General features: G+C 37.2%; 1 protein-coding gene across 1 annotated transcript in view; it reads left to right on the top strand.

Annotated features, from left to right (window-relative positions):
- Nucleotides 1-22543, top strand: part of LOC306854200 (protocadherin Fat 3-like) — a gene marked incomplete at its 5' end in the record, with an annotated part of 90891 nt that overhangs the window by 56382 nt on the left and 11966 nt on the right. Inside the window, 10 exons of the mRNA XM_079392025.1 lie at nt 86-223; nt 3310-3453; nt 3533-3730; nt 4189-4413; nt 5337-5913; nt 7483-7617; nt 7745-7902; nt 11110-11578; nt 13210-13363; nt 16425-17098. Of these exons, the coding sequence (XP_079248151.1) occupies nt 86-223; nt 3310-3453; nt 3533-3730; nt 4189-4413; nt 5337-5913; nt 7483-7617; nt 7745-7902; nt 11110-11578; nt 13210-13363; nt 16425-17098 (2872 nt within the window). The remainder of the gene's footprint in view (nt 1-85; nt 224-3309; nt 3454-3532; nt 3731-4188; nt 4414-5336; nt 5914-7482; nt 7618-7744; nt 7903-11109; nt 11579-13209; nt 13364-16424; nt 17099-22543) is intronic.

The raw sequence follows: 22543 nt of genomic DNA, 5'->3' as shown, positions 1-22543 counted from the left end.
GTAACCACTCATGAAATTCACATCAGTCCTATTTTTTGTCTTTGAGATCCACGTTATAATTTGGTCATTTGTCGTGGTTGCCTAGGTGACCGCGGAAGACGTTGACAGCCAAGCGAACGGTGACATCCTGTATTCCATCGTCAGCGGCGACCGAGAGAACCAGTTCTTCATCGAGCCAATCACGGGCCAGATCAAAGTCAACAAGCAGCTGGATCGGGAAACGGTGAGGAGTGGGAGGTTGCCACGGCGACCGTTACCATGACAACCGAGTGACAGAGAAATAAAGGCATTAAATAGGACAAAATCCCCACTAAGGCTTTATTTTAAATTACACCGATCAGGGAACAGACGAAGAGGAGAAGAAATCAAATCCTTCACGGCAAACATCCACGCAGGAAAGCCTTTAATAACTGACACAGTGTCATAGTGTTTCATTTAATATGAAAGATTCTCCATGTGTATGAGATTAAAATAATAGCATTGCACCTATGAAACCATCACATAATAGATTAAAAAGAAAAACTTATGATTTTGGAGTTTGCGCTAGTAAAGCATAAGGTTTGGTCACTGATTAAGTGAGTTAGTTTTTTTTTATATATATAAAAAAAATGGTAATATGAATATAAAAAATTATAATGTATAATGTGTTCATTCAAAAGTTTCAAATGTATCAGATTCAAGTCCTTTATAAGAATCAAGTCCTTGAGCATTTTTAAGAAAAAAAATACAGTAAACATTAGTGAAATATAGGGCCGGGACTTTAACGCGTTAATTTAGATTAATTAATTACACAAAAATAACGCGTTAAATTTTTTTAACGCATTTTAATCGCACTTATTTTTGCACCGCGGAACGTTTCTCACTTTCGGCGGACCGATTATACTGTAGCACCAACTAGCGTTCTCAATTCCAAGAACGCAAAGAACGGACTTGCGTTCTCGTGGAGACCGGTCTTGCCAAGCTTCCTTGGAAGAACGAACTCGGAAGTAGAGACCTGCGCGGGACTGTTTTCTTCATCCCGCTACCGCCCGCGCCCGCCGAATTTCTGACCATTACCGCCCGTTTCCGCAACGTGTGTGTTACACTCCCACCCGCTCCCGCAATATGTATGTACACTCCCGCCCGCACCCGCAAAACTCTGAGAATTTATTCCCGCACGATAATAGAGATGCATTGATTTTGTGTCTTCTCCCGGCCCGCAGGAAAAAAAAAACGTATTGTATTGCTATTATTAAATAGATTCATGTTTGTTCCTTTCCCTGACCTGCATGTATTCTGACGCACTGGTAGGGAAGATGAATATAGCCTGGGCTATCGGGGACATCTAAAACGCTTAGGCTACCGCGCGTTTCTTTAGACTTCAAGTACTTTGATTTTGTTGACAATGACATCATGTCGCTAGGCTACCTCCCGATCCCGCAGTGTTTTTTTTTTTAGCCGCCCGTTCCCGCCCGCACCAAAATTCAAACCGCCCGCTCCCGCGAGATTTGCGTTGGGTCCCGTGGGTCCCAATCCCAATGCAGCCCTCTACTCGGAAGGACGCGAGAACACAGAACGCACACTTATGAGAACTGAGATGTACTGCGTTCTTGCTTAACTGACAGCATAGTCTCAACATAAACAGCGACCAATGAACAATAAATATTACAAAATGTCATAACTTATTAAAACATTTCATACTATTATAGATATTACTTTCATATAATTGTATTGTTTTATTTTACAGCGTTATATGTTTTACTGTTAAGATTCATTTTAATATGCCAATAAAAATGCAGACTTTCTCCGGGTTTTATAACTTTATTAAAATAAAAACCAAAACAAAACGATAAATGTTTACTTTCAACTTGAAGAGCCGTTAAGTATTTGTGAGAGCGACTTTAAAGCTTACAGGCTTCCGTACACCGCCACCCACAGCGTTTTCTGGGATTTCTAACGGCTCGATTCTCTCAAGTCTGCACTCGATGCATCCTCAGTTTCAAGAACATATCCGGGCACTTTCATGCATCCTCTATACTTGCGTTCTTGAGAATTGGAACTGAACTTCGACGGTTAATGATGACGTAGAACGAGAACACAAGGACGCAATATCGCTGAAGAACGCATATTGAGAAACAGCCAAAAACAAACCACAGTGAACATGGACAAAGAAGCTGATGAGACCGCTTTGGTTGGCCCTGTGGATGGGAAATTTAAAAATCCATATAAAAAAAACTTACTTCTCACTGTTCTCAGGTCAAATATTTATATGCGATTAAAATGCGATTAATTTCGATTAATTAATTACAAAGCCTCTAATTAATTAGATTAATTTTTTTAATCGAGTCCCGGCCCTAGTGAAATATTATTACAACTTAAAATAACACTTTTGTATTTTAATATATTTTATTAATTTTCATTTAATTCTCTGAAGTCTTATTTCAGTCTTTATTTCTTATTTGATCAATTTTTTCCCCATTATTTAGTTTGTTCCTAATGTTTTTGTTTTTTTATGAATACGAACATAAAAGCATTTATTTTACATTTTTGTAACATTATAAATGACTTTAGTGTCACTTTTGATCAATTACATTATTTTTTTATTTTTTTATTAAAAACTAAATTACTGAAACCAAATGTAGTATTTTTTTAAATACTCTTTTATTTATTTTATACTGGAAAAAAAACCCATCTGGCTTGGTTTGGCTAGTGGTACATGATGTTATATAACTGCAACCACTAGATGGTGCTAAAGTTTCTTTAGATTACATGCAGACTCTCCTTTTCACTCCCAAGACAATTACCTTAATGAAGTCATTGCTGTCTTCAGCTTACTGAGTCTGTTCAATTATAGATGGTTAAAAGGGGTCAGATCATTTCCAGGCTCTTTTGAAATAAGACTTTGATGAATGATGTAGACATACTCTTTAAACGTTCAGTGTAAATCCTCTATAAAGTCCATTCATTGTAACTAAGCTTCAACAAAAGAGAAAATAATGATTCATTTAGAAAATTAATCCCTTCTGAATAGTGCTTAACATTATAAGTGGAGTTTAAAATTTAAATAAAATGCCACAAATGTCTAAAAAACAGTGAACAGAGAAGAAAATCAGATGAAAAATAGCAAAAAGAAGAGAAACTGACAGCATGGAGTTACAAACATAGTGTGTCTGTATGTATGGAGCTTCAGATCATCTGTCAGCTTGTCATGAAATATTTATGACAGTCAGAGTGAAAGAGAATATATAGATGTGTGTTCATCTCTTTACTTTGCACTTTCTTTTCATCTCTTATTCTGTACGTTTTAAACCTCTCTCTCTGTATCTGTAGATGGCTGGTTACTCGTTGTCCGTCAGAGCTCTTGACAGCGGGACGCCTGCGATGTCCTCAACCGTTCAGGTCAACATCGACATCTCCGACGTTAACGACAACCCACCCACCTTCTCCCCAGCCAATCACACTGCAGTCATACAGGTGCGATAATGAGTGACAGCTAAATCAACCAATCACGTTCAAGTCATTTCAGCAGTTTAATGTGAACTTTACTCAACAGGAGAACAAGCCTTTGGGAACAAGTGTCCTACAGCTCTCCGTCATCGATAAGGACGCCAGCCACAACGGCCCGCCTTTTCATTTCCACATCCTATCAGGAAATGAGGGGGCGTGGTTTAAACTGGATAGAGAGGGGCTGTTGACGTCTACTAAGGTGTTCCGTAGGTCGGAAGGCACAGAGTATGCCATTCACATACAGGTAAAGAGGTATTCTGGACCAAAATGTTAAAGTCAATTCAATTTTGTTTATACACTACCAAAAATCAAACGTTTGGGGTCAGTAAGATTTTTTTATATATTTGAAAGTCTCTTTTGCTCACCAAGGCTGCATTTCTTTGATCAAAAATACAGAAAAAAACTGTAATATTGTGAAATTAGAATTTCAAATAACTATTTTCTATTTGAATATATTTTAATGTGTAATTACTCCAGTCTTCAGTGTCACATGATCCTTCAGAAATCATTCTGATATGCTGATTTGCTGCTCAAGAAACGTTTCTGATGATCGGTATTAAAAAAGACAAGACGTTTTTGGGGAAACTGATACATTTTATTCAAATCACACAAGAATGTAGATACTTTTTTTGTATCCTCTAATTATTCTGGTTTGATTGACGCGTGATTCAGCCAATCACTGTCCGCTGTTTCACCCCATAGGCCAGTGATTCGGGCAGGCCGCCCCTGTCGTCGATGGCGACCGTGTTGGTGCGTGTGATAGAGGAGAGCGTGCACAAGCCAGTGGCTTCACCTTTACACGTGCACATCGTAACCATGGAGGACGAGTTTCCAGGAGGTGTAATCGGTCAGATCCACGCCACAGACCAAGATGCATTTGATATACTCACCTACGGACACACACACCAGCAGAGCAGCCTGTTCAAGGTATGTGAGAGTGTGTTCCATTGATTATGCATGCATCACATTAATATTTCCTCATTCTCATGTTTTAGATTGAGTCCAAATTGAAGTCCATTAAACCCCTACAACAATTACCATTCAGTTATTATTATGAATTAGTTCGTTTATTTTTCAAATAATAATGCAATTATTGACTTTGAGGCGGTTTGAGATTTAAATAAATGTCACTAATAACTTGTTTTTGTCTAAATAGAATTATATTTTTAATTACACTTTGAACTTGACTACTCATTCTTTATTTTTACCTTTTTTAGTTTTTTTACATTTTTGAATGATAGTGAAGTCATTAAAACTATGAAAATGAAGCCATGGGATTTATGGGGATTATGCAAAACCAAAAAATACGTTCAAATCAAAACTACCATGAACTTTAGCTTCTTTGAAGTTCATGCATTTTTCATAGTTTTAAACGTAATTCATTCATATGCACAATTTTCTCTAATTTCAACCATTTCAACATACTATTTAGATGTTTTTGTTGTTGTTGATGATGTTTTTACAATGAGAAATATGAATTGTTATTCATTAATATTAATTATTTGCATGCATCCAAAGTTTGGACTTAAATTTCTAATAAATTTGCATTTTTAGAAGTTTAATTTTACAATGAATATTAATTACTAATTTATATATACATATTTATTTATTCTTGTTATTATTATTTATATATACATCTTGAATAAAAAAATATATTTTTGGTGAATTCTTACTTAAATATTTAATAAATTGCATTTTACTTTGTTTAGTTAATTAATTTTATTCTATCAGACATGATCAAAAATCAACAAAACTTTAATTTTGAGTTCACAGGGTGAATCAAAATTTTGTAAATCTTATTTTAGGTCTTATTGTGTGTTTTTGGATGTCTCCATCTTTTTCTCTCTCAGGTGAGTCCCCGAGACGGTCGCATCATTGCTCTGAGCGGGTTGGACGCGGGCCGCTACAGCCTCAACGCTACAGTAACAGACGGCCGCTTCGCTGTGAACGTGCCCGTGAGCGTGCATGTAGAGCAGGCCTCAGCCGAGATGCTCCACGATGCCGTGACCATCCGGTTTGACCATGTCTCCCCTCACGACTTCGTGTCCCGTCACCTGCCCTCGGTCAGACGCGTCCTGTCCAGCGTGATGGCGACGCCGCGGTCCGACGCTCTGCACGTGCTCAGTGTGCAGCCGGTGGAATCCACGGGGCAGCTGGACCTGCTGGTTGCGGTGGAGACGGCGGAAGGCGGCGGGTTCTACAAGGCGGCTCTGGTGACGCAGAAGCTGAGCTCAGCGCGCCGCCAGCTGGACCAGGTTCTGAGGGTCTCAGCGGTGCTGGATAAGAACTGCTCGGGTCTGGACTGCAGGGAGGCCCAGTGTGAACAAACCATCACGCTGGACTCGCACAGCCTGCTCACATACAGCTCCACCAAAACCAGCTTCGTGTCGCCAAAGTTCCACAGGAACACGCGATGCATTTGCAGCGGTGAGTGTGTCTGAGTCTGAACATTGTTGACCCATTATCATTTTAAACCAGGTGTTCTCAACATTTTTCATTCAAAAGCAAAAATGACTTACAAAAGAGGAACATAATGTCCGTGCATATAGGCTATTATGGTATTTCTGCTGTAGTTATGATCAAAAATAAATAAAAAATAAAATAGAATTTATTTATATATTTACTGTAACTAATATATTTTAAAATAGAATTCGAATAGAATTGTTGTTTCTCCATCAATTGCATGGTACTGTTTTACTATGTGAACCATTAAACCATTAAATAATAGAATTTATTTATAGATTTAATTCATATAATTTTACTAATAGCATGTATTTGTTTATTTTAATAGAAACTACTGATATTTAATTAATCAATTCAATTTGTAATTCTTGAAGTTTCAACGTATGTTATTGAGGGGGGGGGGCAGAATATTTCAGTTTATTTAATTTTAATTGAAGTTGGAGTTAGAGTATTTTAATATATTAATAATAATTGATTTATTTAAATACTTTTAAGTTATCCTGTGGCATTCTTGGAATTTTGCTGAACATTCATGTTTACATATTTATGAGTTTAATAATATTGAGTCTTATTCACTCAGTAGTTGTGCTTAAGTTGTGAATAAACACACACATAAAATTAACATAAATTCATGTTTAGAAAAAGTTTTTACCTTTATTATACTGTTGATAAATGTGCATTTTGTACGCATTGTCATGCATAACCTATCCATATAACCAGTCAAGCTTTTTAATTTTGTTACTTGAAAATAATCATTTTGTCATTAGTAATTTTGTTTCTAGCAAGAATATATAGAAATACACATTTTGGCATAATTTATTATTCTAAGGCCATTTATTTATTTATTGCATATGTGCAATTTTAGTTGCATGATCCTACATTTAGTATAATTTTAAATTAGAAATTTAATGAATCATGATTTCTTCATATAAAAAAAACAGGTTTTGCGCCAAAAAAAAAAAAAAGGTAAACGAGGCCTGTTGGTTGGACAAATACTATTGTTATGTTAATGTGTGGAAATGTTGCCATGTGTCTCTCCATCAATTACATGGTGCTGTTTGACTATGTGAACCATTAAACCGTTTCCATCACAAATTTTTAAAAACTATGTTTTGGAATAAATATTTAATGAGTGAATCGTGAGGCAGTTTCTAAACAACTCGCCACGACATTCTAGCACTGTGTTGATTCTCACTGTATACAAAAGCAGTTCTAACCTAATCAAAATGACACATGTAAAACCTCCCTGAACACAAGGTTAAAACCCCATCTTTAAAAGAGGTTAACCCAGGGTTAAGTGCAGTGTGAAAAGCCCTTACATAAGCCACCTATTAAACATGCACTTACAAGATGACACTCTTGAACACGGGCCACATCCTTGCACTCAAAACCAGCAGGAACAGAAACACATCATTTAAATGAGGAGAAATATGTGTGGTCAATGTTATCACATATAATTCAAGGTAACAGTACACCACTATAACCAGAGCCTGTTTGTTTTGCAGTAGTAATTTCTCCCTCTCTTTCTCTCAGATGGGAGTTGTTCTGCTGCGTCGGAGGTGTGTGCGGATATGAGATGTCCCGGTGACATGCAGTGTGTGGGAACGGACAGCAGCAAGGGGCCGTACGCGTGCCAGTGTCCGCCGGGCAAACTGGGAGAGTGTGCAGGTAACATATAACCCTGTGTGAAAGCTCTTTATGTGTGATATATAATGTGGCACCTTCTTAAAATATGAGCCTTTCCTTTCCAGTGACTGATGGTTTGTGTGTGTGTGTGTGTGTGTGTGTTGTTCAGGACACACCTCTCTGAGCTTCTCTGGTAACAGTTATATCAAGTACAGAGTGACGGATGGAGAGAGGAGCGGAGAGATGAAGTTAGTGCTCCGCATCAGAACGCTGCAGAGCAAGGGGATCATTATGTACACGCGTACAGATCCGTGCAGCGTGCTGAAGGTACACACCATAAAACACACACTTACAGCATTCATATACAGGTCCTTCTCAAAAAATTAGCATATTGTGATAAAGTTCATTATTTTCTGTAATGTACTGATAAACATTAGACTTTCATATATTTTAGATTCATTACAACACAACTGAAGTAGTTCAAGCCTTTTATTGTTTTAATATTGATGATTTTGGCATACAGCTCATGAAAACCCAAAATTCCTATCTCAAAAAATTAGCACATTTCATCCGACCAATAAAAGAAAAGTGTTTTTAATACAAAAAAAGTCAACCTTCAAATAATTATGTTCAGTTATGCACTCAATACTTGGTCGGGAATCCTTTTGCAGAAATGACTGCTTCAATGCGGCGTGGCATGGAGGCAATCAGCCTGTGGCACTGCTGAGGTGTTATGGAGGCCCAGGATGCTTCGATAGCGGCCTTAAGCTCATCCAGAGTGTTGGGTCTTGCGTCTCTCAACTTTCTCTTCACAATATCCCACAGATTCTCTATGGGGTTCAGGTCAGGAGAGTTGGCAGGCCAATTGAGCACAGTAATACCATGGTCAGTAAACCATTTACCAGTGGTTTTGGCACTGTGAGCAGGTGCCAGGTCGTGCTGAAAAATGAAATCATCATCTCCATAAAGCTTTTCAGCAGATGGAAGTATGAAGTGCTCCAAAATCTCCTGATAGCTAGCTGCATTGACCCTGCCCTTGATAAAACACAGTGGACCAACACCAGCAGCTGACATGGCACCCCAGACCATCACTGACTGTGGGTACTTGACACAGGACTTCAGGCATTTTGGCATTTCCCTCTCCCCAGTCTTCCTCCAGACTCTGGCACCGAATGACATGCAAAATTTGCTTTCATCCGAAAAAAGTACTTTGGACCACTGAGCAACAGTCCACTGCTGCTTCTCTGTAGCCCAGGTCAGGCCCTTCTGCCGCTGTTTCTGGTTCAAAAGTGGCTTGACCTGGGGAATGCGGCACCTGTAGCCCATTTCCTGCACACGCCTGTACACGGTGGCTCTGGATGTTTCTACTCCAGACTCAGTCCACTGCTTCCGCAGGTCCCCCAAGGTCTGGAATCGGTCCTTCTCCACAATCTTCCTCAGGGTCCGGTCACCTCTTCTCGTTGTGCTGCGTTTTCTGCCACACTTTTTCCTTCCCACAGACTTCCCACTGAGGTGCCTTGATACAGCACTCTGGGAACAGCCTATTCGTTCAGCCTATTCTTACCCTCTTGCTTGAGGGTGTCAATGATGGCCTTCTGGACAGCAGTCAGGTCGGCAGTCTTACCCATGATTGCGGTTTTGAGTAATGAACCAGGCTGGGAGTTTTTAAAAGCCTCAGGAATCTTTTGCAGGTGTTTAGAGTTAATTAGTTGATTCAGATGATTAGGTTAATAGCTCGTTTAGAGAACCTTTTCATGATATGCTAATTTTTTGAGATAGGAATTTTGGGTTTTAATGAGCTGTATGCCAAAATCATCAATATTAAAACAATAAAAGGCTTGAACTACTTCAGTTGTGTTGTAATGAATCTAAAATATATGAAAGTCTAATGTTTATCAGTACATTACAGAAAATAATGAACTTTATCACAATATGCTAATTTTTTGAGAAGGACCTGTACTTTGTTCTAATGACTTTTTAACATGGAAAGGAAGTAAAAAGACGTTATGAAATCTTAAAAAACATTGAGAGGATAGGCGTGAACACTACCACTCAAAGGTTTTAAGATTTTATAAAGTGTTTTTAAAAGAAGTCTTTCCTGCTCATCAAGGCTGCATTTACTTGATCTAAAATACAGTAAGACAGCAATAATATGAAACATTATTATAATTTATGATTGTTTGTTTGTATATATTTTAAAATGTAATTTATTGCTGTGATCAAAGCTGAATTTTCAGCATCATCACTCCAGTCTTCAGTGTCACATGATCCTTCAGAAATCATTCTAATATGATGATTTGATGCTCAAGAAACAATTATTGTTATTATTATTATTATCAATGTTGAAAAAAGTTGTTGATTTAATATTTTTGTGGAAACCATGATACATTTTATTCAGGATTATTTGGATAGAAATTTAAAAGAACAGCATTTATTTGAAATAAAATAAGTTTTATTGTCTTTACTGTCACTTCTTGATAAATTTAATGCATCCTTACTGAATAATAGTAATAATTTCTAAAATGCATAAATATGTATGTATGTGTGTATATATATATATATATATATATATATATATATATATATATATATATATATATATATATATATATATATATATATATATATATAGAGATATATATATATATATATATATAGAGATATATATATATATATATATATAGAGATATATATATATATATATAGAGATATATAGATATATAGATATATATATATGTATATTATTATTATTTACCACAAACTTATGAGAAGTAGTGTATAGTATTGCAGTATTTGTTTTGCATTATTGATGAGATGATGACAATTATATTAATATATATTGTTTTGACTATTTAGCAGAAAGTGTTGGATCCTTTAATTGTTTTTGGAGCGTTTGTGTAAAAAAAAACAATGTTGAAGTTAAGTTATTGATACAATTTTCCTGATTCGATTCTATTCTGATGCACAAAGTCTCAGTTTGATTTCATTTGATTCTATTCTGATTCATTTTGGTATATTTTAGCTATCATGTTTTGCTTACATATTCATGCATTTCAATTTGCTTACATATTTTTACATTTAAACTCTCTGCTAATGCTTTAAATTATACAGAATAGTTTTTTAGACTGATCCAAATAAGTCTTTGAACTGTTCATTAAAAGAACTGACTCATAAGAGTAATTCAATTAGGGCAGAGTTTCCCAAACTGAGGTATGTGAAGGAAATGCTGGGGTTGTGTGTTGATGAAAAGCTAATAATTAATTAAATCATAAAAATGAAAAACTGTAATTCATCATTTTAAAATAAGTACAATCAATGTACCATTAACATGCAAATCTGTTCAATTAAATAAATGTTATCTTAAAATCTCAGGGGGTACCAAATGTTGTATGTTAATACAAATTAGTATGAATGACACAAAGGTGTAAGAAACTCTGGATTAGGGAATTGCTGTATGTTTGCTTTGCATGCCATCATTTCTTATCTTTTAATGCATCACATTCAATGTAGACTGTATCTGCATTTGATTGACAGATCGAAGAGGGAAAGCTGTGGTTCCAGTTGGATTGCAGCAACAGTCCCAGGAGCATCGGGATCTCCGGCCGTCCGGTCAACGACGGGAACTGGCATCACGTGGTCCTGGAGCTGCGAGGAAACTACAGCAGCCTCTCGCTGGACGACATGTACGTGGAGCGGCGACTGGCCACGACCAAATACCGACCTCTGGGAGCAGATTTGTCCATTTATTTCGGAGCGCAGGTGTCTCCTCCAGATGCCCGTAGCTTGACGGAAAGAAAGGGTCCGCGGGTCACCAACGGCTTTCAGGGCTGTTTAGACTCGGTGGTTCTGAACGACAATGAGCTCCCGCTGCAGAACAAACGCAGCCCGTACGCGGAGGTGGTGGGACTGACCGATCTCAAGCTGGGATGCGTTCTCTATCCGGACGCGTGTGCTGCTAAGCCCTGCCTCAACGGTGCTACCTGCATCAGCCTGCCGTCTGGAGGTGAGGGAGTGTGTGTGTGTCCAAACCCTGCTTAACTCGCCACAAATGTCTGTTTTTAGGATTGTGCCATGATTCATCTTAATGTTATAATTAATCCTCCTGGTTGCTTCATTACTCTCCAGTTAATCTGCTTCTCTGATGTAATTACTCTGGTTAATAAGCTTTGCTCAGTTTTGGCTTAAGTCAAATCAGCTCCGCTTCTGTCTGCCGAGTGAAGCTCTAATTCACATCTACTGAGTCTGCTGGAGACCAAATGACCAATTATGATGATGAAATCTGCGCCTGCTTTCCACATGCTCTCTAGTACATCTCATCTCATCTTCTGTTCTCTCCTTGTGTTTTCTTCTCATCTTGTGTCATCTCTTTCCATCGTTCCCCTTCTCTTTTCTTCACATCCTACTGTGTCTTCTCATGCCATGTTTTCATCTAGTCTCTTCTCGTCAATTACTTTCTCCTCAAGTCTCGTCTCATGTCCTTTTTAGTCTCTTTTTGTCTCATCTCTTGTCTATTCAAAATCACATCTGGTCTCATCTTGTCTTTCTCTTCTCTCGTTTTCTCTTCATCTTTTCTTGTCTCATGTTCTCTTCTTTATTTTCACATCATACTGGCTCTTCCCATCTCATGTCCTCTCTTCTCTTGTCTTTGTCTCTTCTCGTCTCACCTCCTTTCTCCTGATCTTGTCTTTCCTCTTTTATTGTTTTCACATCTCGTCTCATGTCCTCTCATCTTTTTACTCTTTTCTTGTCTATTATTCAAGTCTCTTCTCATCTCTCTTCTCGTCTATTACTCTCTCTACTCTTTTCTCATCTATTCTGTCTTGTTTCCCTTCTGGTCTCTTCTCATCTATTAATGTCTCATTTCATCTAATCAATTCTCATCTCATGTCGTCTTTTCTTTTTTCTTTTCCTCCCTTCTCATCTATTCTAATTTTGACTTTTTTCCCTCTGTTCTGTTCTCCTTTTGCGTTTTCTTTTCTCGTATCTTTCTCTTCTCATTGTTTATTTTCTCCTCTAGTCTCTTTTCTTATCTCATCTCATCTTGTGTCTGTCTTTCTCATCTCTTCTCATTGTTTCTTATAAATTCTCTTCTTATCTCTTTTTATTCCTTTCTCGGTTCTCTTTCAGTCTGTTTGTATTATCTTGTCTATTGCTCTCTCCTCTTGTCTCTTCTCAGTTATCTCAATGATCTCTTCTCATCTCTTTCTCCTTTAGCCCTCTCATCTCATGTTTTCTTTGCCTCTTGTCTGTTATCAACATCTTGTCTTTTTCTTGTTTTGCCTGGTTTCTTCTCTTCTTGACCTCTTTTCTGTTTTCTCCATTCTTCATCTATTTTGATCTAATCTAGTCTTGTTTCCCTTCTGTCTGACTGTAGTCGTCTCTCTCTCTGATGAATGGAGTTGCGGTGTTGCCGTACTCATCCTCTTTGTAAAGGTTGTTTGTGCAGGAGTGCCTGGCAGACGTGTGTGCGCGTGTCTGTTTGTTTGTTTTTGTGGGGAGACCTGATAAAACCAGCGCACTGTTGACTCACTGACATTTTCCATGCAATTTCCCACCGGCGGGTGAGCGTGCGTCTGTGCGATTCTTTTGCAATTAATGAACAAACAGTCAGTCTCTCTCCTGCGTCTGTCTCAGGTTTTTCCTGCAGTTGCAGCGCTCTGTACACCGGAGGACGCTGTGAGACCGAGATCAGCATCTGTGTGCCAAACCCGTGTCAGAACGGCGGCGTGTGTAAACCCATCGGGAGCGCCTTCATCTGCAGCTGCAAGAGAGGATACACCAGCGTGACGTCAGTTCACCAACCTTTCAGCTACTTTGGTTTTAGTTGTTCAGTTTTTGATCCCTCGTGATGTTTTAAAGAATGTATTTAATTATATACTAAATGGGGAAAAAGGTTTTCTGATTTAATGATTTGTTTAAAAAAATATTAATAATATTACATACAATTAGGCTATACATTTGAAAATATATTTATGAATAAATATAAAATATATTTGAATTCTATTCATCTAAAATATTTATATATAGAGAATATACACTTATATTTATAAATATATTTTTAATATACAATATTTAAGTAAATAGAAATTCATTATAAAACTGTAATATTAGCCAAATAATGGTAGCAGATGTAATTGTATATTCAAATTTAATTAATTTGAATAGTTTTACATAAAGTTAAATTATAAATACACATAAATTTATTTTAAAACACACGGACGGACGGACGGATAGATAGATATGTAATATTTAACATTTTTAAATATAATTTATTGTAACATTATTAGCAAAATAATGATATTAGAGGTATATGTATAGTTATATTTAAATGTATGATAATGTGAATAATTTTAGCATATGTAAATTAAAATTATTCAGTTTGGGCTTATCATTGATTATTATTAGTATATTTAATATATTAACAAGTCTATATTCTTTCTCTCTATAAATAGATGTGTGATATTTAACATTTTAATATATTATTTTATTGTAAAATTTTTATATTATTAGCAAAACACATGTATATTTAAATTTATTATCATATTACATTTTTTAGCATATATACGTTTAAAATAATTGGATTTAAACTAAATAACCATAAAAATAATTATGTTATATATTATTATGGAATAATAATTATATGTATATTTTATATATTTGTATTATTTTAATATTTCATAACAGGTCAATAGTCTCTCTCTCTCCACAAACACACACACACACACACACACACACACACACATATACATACATATATATATATATATATATATATATATATATATATATATATATATATATATATATATATATATATATATATATGTGTATGTATTTATTTATTTATTGTATACATGTATGTTAATCATCAAGCATCCAAATCCGTGTTTGTGTAGTTGTAAACGATGACGCTGTGTGTGTTTGATGTACAAAAGTCAATTGGATAGATGAACTTTAACTTTCCAAAGTTAAGAGCTGCCAACAGAATTTAATAACCAGCCTCTGTTCTTTTCTAAAACATGTACACGAGTCTGTTTGTGTTGGCAGCCCACCGTGAAAAACTGACACAGGCTTAGCACTGACTTACATGCCATGTTTGCATATTCATACTTACATGTCCACCGTGTACATTTTTATGCAGTCGGTGTAATGCATTTCTCAGTTGTCTTCACTGAAGGGAACTGTAACGCTATCTGTGGCCACGAGATGGTGGCATCAATCTGTCCGCATTAGAGCAGCATTCGTCTTTTTTAAAGATCATTCAAGCCTCTCTCTGCATAGAAGAGATTATACTGCTGCAGTCTCTCTTGGCTTATGCTAATGTAGTTCATTACAGACCACAGACACTTTTATTTGGTCGTTTAGCACTATTGAGGCAACTACACAGACATCAGAACAATTTAAACACGGCCTTTCATGCACCTGCAGCGTGTCTTTAGTCACACCTGGGAGACACACACACACACACACACACACACTTCATAGAGAGTATATGGGTACCTTGAAGACAATGAATATTTGTGGGGCATTATAGGGAATATTAGTATAATGTATTTAATGTATTAATATAATCGTGTTATCATAATTCTCTCTCTCTCTCTCTCTCTATTCAAGATTTTTTTTATTCGTCACATACACAATTATACAGAGTATAACCAGCAGTGAAATGTAAGTATATATATATGTATGATGTATATATCATATATAAATATATATGAAAAAAAAAAATTTTTTAAACAGTTAAAACAGAAAATGTAAGAATAAAATATGCTATAAACTATTAACACACACAATTTAATATATAATTTATTTATATATATTTTTTAAATTGTACACAATTTTTTTACTACTTTTGTATTAAATCCATTAGGCAGTCGTGGCCTAATGGTTAGAGAGTCGGAGTCGTAATCCAAAGGTTGCGGGTTCGAGTCTCGGGCCGGCAGGAATTGTAGGTGGGGGGAGTGAATGTCCAGCGCTCTCTCCACCCTCAATACCACGACTGAGGTGCCCTTGAGCAAGGCACCAAACCCCCAACTGCTCCCCGGGCGCTGCAGCATAAATGGCTGTGTGTTCACGTGTGTTTGTGTGTGTGTGTGTGTGTTCACGGCGTGTGTGTTCACTGCTGTGTGTGGATGGGTTAAATGCAGAGCACGAATTCTGAGTATGGTTACCATACTTGGCCACATGTCACTTTCACTTTCACAATTTAATATATAATTTAATTATATATATTTTTTAAATCGTACACAATTATTTTACTACTTTTGTATTAATATTTTATTTTTTTCTCATCTGTGTGGCCTTGGTTGCCTCTACACTTGTTTATAAAGCAGTGAAAGTTGCATTTTGATTAAAATTTTATGAAAAAGCCCAGGAATATTTATTACGGAAGTAAACAAGGTCACATTCGATTTCACATTGTCTTTAATGGCTCTTTGAAACATGGTGATTAGCTCCCAGAAATGGCTGAAAACAAAAGTTTTTTATTTATTTATTTTTTCTTGCCCCTAACCAGCTGTGACAGTTTGCTTGCTTTCCATGAAATCTCTCAGCTCCAAAACCCAGCTCTAAATTTCTCATAAAAAATATTCTGATTGGCTGTTATTGTGTGGTGTCTCCCAGCATTTTCACTTTCACTGTAGACAGATGGATTAACGGTACTTTAGGCTGTAAACGTATCCCATCATTCCCGCTCTCAGACACAATGTCAGTTTTTTTTTTTTTTTTTATAGAGTGATGCATTTCTGCCGAGTCACAATAAATTTTACAGCAGGCCAAGGACACTAAAGTGATGCAGTAAAATCCCAGTGGGCCACAGTAACCAGTGAGTGTTTATTTCTCCTCTACAGTTGTGAAGAGGACGTGAACGAGTGTGAACGCGAGCTGTGCGAGAACGGTGGCGTGTGCGTCAACACTTTTGGCTCGTTCTACTGCAACTGCACGCCAGGTTTCGTGGGCAGCGCTTGCTCTGTTCGTCCCGTGCTAGTTCCGGATATGCAGGCTGGCCACGCCTATGTCGGGAAGGAGGAGCTTATTGGAATCGCCGTCGTGCTCTTCCTCATCCTCATCCTGATCCTCCTATTCATCGCCTTTCGGAAGAAGGTCTTCCAGAAGAGCTATTCCCGGAATAACCTTTCCTTGGTTCAGGATCCGGCTACGGCTGCCCTGCTGCACAAAGCCAACGGTGGGCACTATCCACCACTACGCTGCGCCATCGGAGAGCCAATCAGCTTGTACATGGAAGGAAGTCTGTCCGGTCCACCTCAGGTTCCCGTCCGGCCGATGGCGTACACGCCGTGTTTTCCCGGAGACGCTCGGGGAACCCTGGAGAAACTGCATGGGGACGGCCGAGGCCTGGAGCTGACGGAAATGAGCACGTTCCATCCGTCGGAGTCGCCGCGGATTCTGGGCGGGACCAACCGGAGGGGCGTGGTCGTGTGCAGCGTGGCACCGAATTTGCCGTCCGTTTCGCCGTGCCGGTCTGACTGTGATTCCCTACGGAAGAGTCCCTGGGAAGAGGAGGGTGAGAGAGAGATCTGTACTATCCATGTTGTGTTTGTGTGCGTATCAGAGTATGTGAGCAGATTGCGCTCACCTAAATTATTCAGTGTTCTGTAATCGCTCCACTCCGAATCCACTCCAGGATTTCCATTTGTAGCTAGAGCACAGCTTGAAGAAATCTCACTCCGATTTCGATCCATAGCAGAATTTCCTCCCAGTTACTACTCCACACATTTATAAATATCATTTTAAAATATTATATGAATGTAATATTAAATAGCAGATGAACAATAGTAACTATATTCCATTCACAACCATATTCATTCACATCAAATTATCAACATCAAATCATTAATTTTCACTTAACATTTGATATATTTGATGATTTTATTTCTAGTAATATTTCCAAAATTCTATTGCTCTTTTATTAGAAATAACATATATTTACCAATATAATATGAATGTAATATATGATTTTATTATAAATAGCAGAAATGATATATACAATTGTAATATTACATGTATAAACAAATATATATATATATATAATTTATGTGCTAAATGTGTGTGTGTGAGTATATATATATTTTTTTTTTCTTTTTTTTTTTAAGAACACCAAATTAACAAAATTCATTATTATTATTATTTTAAATTGCTCATTTATTTATACATTTTATTTTCCAGTAATATATTTCCAAACTTTTTCCATTAAAAAATATTTTCTAAATATAATTTTATTTTCTTATATTAAATTATTTTAATATTAGTAGCTGAAAAATTATAGTAATGTTGCATGTATATGCTTGTGCAAATAATAATTTTACATGCATTTTGCATATATCCATGTTTTTTTAAAGAACCCCAAATTAAGAATATTCAAATAATTTATTATTATTATTATTATTATTATTATTATTTCAAGTTGCTCTTTCATCCATCATCAATTTATAGTAAACACAATATTTCCCAATTTTTTAATTAAATTTACACTGTTAATAGTTTATTTCAAATTGCGTATGAATTATTGCTGACAACAGTTGCAGTTTTTAAAGTGTGTTGTGGTTCTGATGGAGTGCTGTGGGAGCAATCTCCACGAGAACACGCTGACCCTCTCCTTAAAAAAAATAAAACGTTTCTCGCTCCAGGCAAAATCATGCAACTCCTCTCCGCATCTCTCACATACTCTGTTGTGTTTGCACGCATATGTTTATGCATGTTTGTGTTTGCCAGTGTGAATTTATCAGACGGCTTTGATCAGTTCATGCCCGCCAACTGTGAAATCCATCTTTCCCTTAACAGTTTTATTTAAATGTCGCATTTAACTGCATTTAACCTCACGCTGCTCAGAGATTGGCCGAGATCTGCCGTTTCACACACACACACACACACATATATATGCTTGTATCTCAGTAACCCCCTTGAGGCTTTTTGGCATGCGCATTTTGATATTCAGACTCCTAATGAACCCTACGCCAACACTAGCAACGGCACAGCATTCAAACCGTATGCCGATGTATCAATGGTAAAGCGACCTATGACTGTTTTCAGCACAGATAACACGACCTGCTGCCAGATTTCATGTTATCAGTGTATGCAGTGGCAGAGCGCTGCACTTTTATCTTCTTAAACTCAGCTCCGTTTCCTGCTGTGACAGGTTAGGCAGAAGCGCACAGCATCTGGGGGAAAAAGCTTATATTTGTTGAAACTGTTTCCACCTGCAGCTTCCAACTAGCTAAGCTCATCTTTGTTAATGGTGTTTTCTGTAAATCAAATCAAAATACGGACAACCGAGCTGCAGGTGGAAAAAGTTTTATGCAATAAAAGCTTTTGAGATTTTACTGTGTTTTAATGTTGCTTTTTGTAAACCAAGTCAAAAGTCACTTCATTTAAAAATTACATGGAAATAGCCTTGTAATTATATTAACAGGCCCCCACAGAATCAGCAGCACTCAAGCAGAATTACCTTTCATTAAAGTTCTATACGTCGGTTGTTTATCCATTTATTTTAATATTTTAGAATTTTATTATGCTTTCTGCTACCAATAATCAGAATTAGCTTTATTGCCAGGTATGTTTGCACACACGAGGAATTTGTTTTAGTGACAGTCGCTCCACAGTGCCACAGAATGACAGCGACTGGACAGGACACAGATAATAAAAAATAATGTACAAATATACAAAATGCACAATATGCAAAATAATATGTACAGGTATGTTAGGAGCAAATTTGAAATGTAATAAGTATGTGTGTTAAAAAATAAAAAGTATGATAGTGTTGTGTGTTTCATGTTTATTGTTAAGAGTTCAAATGTTCATGAGATGGATTGCCTGAGGGAAGAAACTGTTCCTATATCTGGCTGTTCTGGTGCTCAGAGCTCTGTAGCATCAACCAGACGGCAACAATTTAAAGAGGGAGTGCTGGATGTGAGGGGTCCAGAGTGATTTTGCCAGCCATTTTGCTCACTCTGGATAAGTACAGTTCTTGGAGATTGGGGAGGGTTGTACCAATGATTCGCTCAGCAGTCCGGACTACCCTCCGTAGTCTTCTGAGGTCAGATTTGGTAGCTGAGCTGAACCAGACAGTTATTGAAGTGCAGAGGATGGATTCAATGATGGCAGAGTAGAACTGTTTCAGCAGCTCCTGTGGCAGGTTGAACTTCCTCAGCTGGCGAAGGAAGTACAACCTCTGCTGGGCCTTTTTCACAATAGAGTCAATGTGATTGTCCCACTTCAGGTCCTGAGAGATGGTGGTGCCCAGAAATCTGAATGACTCCACTGTAGTCACAGTTCTGTTCATGATGGTGAGTGGGCGGAGTGCAGGGGGGTTTCGCCTGAAGTCAATGATCATCTCCACAGATTTGAGCGTGTTAAGCTCCAGGTTGTTGAGACTGCTCCATACAGCCAGCTCCTTAACCTCCTGTCTGTAAGCAGATTCGTCACCATCCTGAATGAGGCCAATGACTGTGGTGTCGTCTGCTAACTTCAGGAGCTTGACAGAGGGGTCTTTTAGATGTGCAGTTGTTGGTGTAGAGAGAAAAGAGCAATGGGGAGAGAACACAGCCCTGAGGAGCTCCTGTGCTGATGGTGCGGGTGCTGGATGTGTATTTTCCCAGCCTCACTAGCTGCTGCCTGTCTGTCGGGAAGCTGTTGATCCACTGACAGACAGAGGTGGGCAGGGAAAGCTGAGTTAGTTTGGGCAGGAGGAGGTTTGGAATGATAGTGTTAAAGGCCGAGCTGAAGTCCACAAACAGGATCCTCACATAAGTCCCTGGTCTGTCCAGATGCTGCAGGGTGAAGTGCAGTCCCATGTTGACTGCATCATCCACAGACCTGTTTTCTCTGTAGACAAACTGCAGGGGGTCCAGTAAGGGTCCAGTGATGTCCTTCAGATAAGCCAAAACCAGTTTTTCAAATGACTTCATGACCACAGATGTTAGAGCCACAGTTCTGTAGTCGTTAAGTCCTGTTATCTTGGGTTTCTTTGGGATGGGGATTATGGTGGAGCGTTTGAAGCATGAGGGGACTTCACACCGCTCCAGTGATCTGTTGAAGATCTGTGTGAAGATGGGGGCCAGCTGGTCAGCACAGGATTTCAGACAGTCTGGACCTGGTGCCTTCCTTCTCTTGTTCTTTTTGAAGACCTGGCGCACGTCATCTTCTCTTATCTGCAGTTCAGGTGTGGGGGAGAGGGGGGTTGCAGGAGATGTGAATGGTGTTTTTTCAAACCTGCTGTAGAACTCATTCAGATCGTCTGCCAGTTGTTGATTCTCCACATAAGAGTAGTGTTCTCAGATCTGAATAATCCATTTCATCATGTTAAAATCCACTCCACAAAATAGTCTTATTTGATCCCCCCCCCCCCCCAAATCAGCACTGAGAATGTGGAAAAAGACCTGTCTAAATTGTGAGAGATATAAACTTATAATTGTGAGACATAAAATCAGAATTATGAGATATATAAACTCAGAATTATAAGATATAAACTCATAATTATGAGAGACACAAACTCAATTGTGAGATACAAACTCAGAATTATAAGAGATGTAAACTCAGAATTATGAAATACATAAACTCAGAATTATGAGATATATACTGTAAACTCAGAATTGTGAGATACTCAGAATTATGAGATATATACTGTAAACTCAGAATTGTGAGATACTCAGAATTATGAGATATATACTGTAAACTCAGAATTGTGAGATACTCAGAATTGTTAGATATATAAACTCAGAATTATGAGATATATACTGTAAACTCAGAATTGTGAGATACTCAGAATTATGAGATATATACTGTAAACTCAGAATTGTGAGATACTCAGAATTATGAGATATATAAACTCAGAGTTAAGAGAGAGATATACTCTGAGAGAATTGTGAGATGTAAACTCTTCAAAAATAAAATACAAAAAAGGTCTGAATTCTGAGTTTGCATCTTGCGATTCCAAGAATTTGGAATTCCAAAAGAAACAAAAATTTAGAAAAAAATGTAAATTATAATTTCACATGGCAGTTTCTTTTTTGTATTTTCTTTAGAATGTACTCTTTATTTTATTTTCTGTTTTTTCTGTTGATTTTTGTTTGTTTTTTTGTTTTCTTTGTTTTTTGTTGTTTTGTTTTTCTTTTGTTTTCATGTTTTCCTATCCAAGGTTACTTACAGCAGATGTATTTCGGAATATTTCCTCTGAAGATAAGCTCGTTGCACTCTTAAAAATAAAGGTGCTTCAAAAGGTTCTTCAAGCGATGCCATAGAAGAACCATTTTTGGTTCCACAAAGAACCATTCAGTCAAAGGTTCTTTAAAGATCCATCTCTTTCTTACATTTTTATTATCTGAAGAACCTTCTTTCACCACAAAGAACCTTTTGTGAAACAGAAAGGTTCTTCAGAAGTTAAAGGTTCTTCTATGGCATTGTGAAGCACCTTTATTTTTAAGAGTATAATCTACAACTGATGACAGAGTGAATCTGTGTATCTCAGAATCTCTCCTGTTCTTGGGAAATAAATTTATTTGGAATTAACCAAATTTTATCTTTGCAAAAAACATAATTCATTTGTGCTTGTGTTGTGTAGGCAAACCTCTGTACACTTGACAACTTATTCAGACTAAGAGAGCCGCCCACTTAGACAGAAAGAGACCGTCTGGCCAACACGTAATGATGTTTAGGAGTGTGTAAACCCAACGTCAGGCTATGAAAGAGACTGTAGATCTCAGGATTGCATAGGTTACTTGCTCCAAAGCATCAGCAATATTGTGAGGGGAAAAATATTTTAATTTAAAATTACCTTTTTATTGTAATACATTTTAAAAAGTAATTTATTCCTCTGATGCAATGATGAATTTTCAGCAGCCATTACTCCAATCTTAAATGGTTTTCTTCAAGATTTATCAAAAAATAAGCTTTTTTTAAACTTTATAAATGTGTATCCTGTCACTTTTCATCAATTTAATGTGTCCTAGCTATA

This window comes from Barbus barbus (genome assembly GCF_936440315.1).
Source record: "Barbus barbus genome assembly, chromosome: 34".
Taxonomy (NCBI): domain Eukaryota; kingdom Metazoa; phylum Chordata; class Actinopteri; order Cypriniformes; family Cyprinidae; genus Barbus; species Barbus barbus.
The sequence above is the reverse complement of the archived record's forward strand: the minus strand, read 5'-3'. Positions and strand labels throughout refer to the sequence as shown.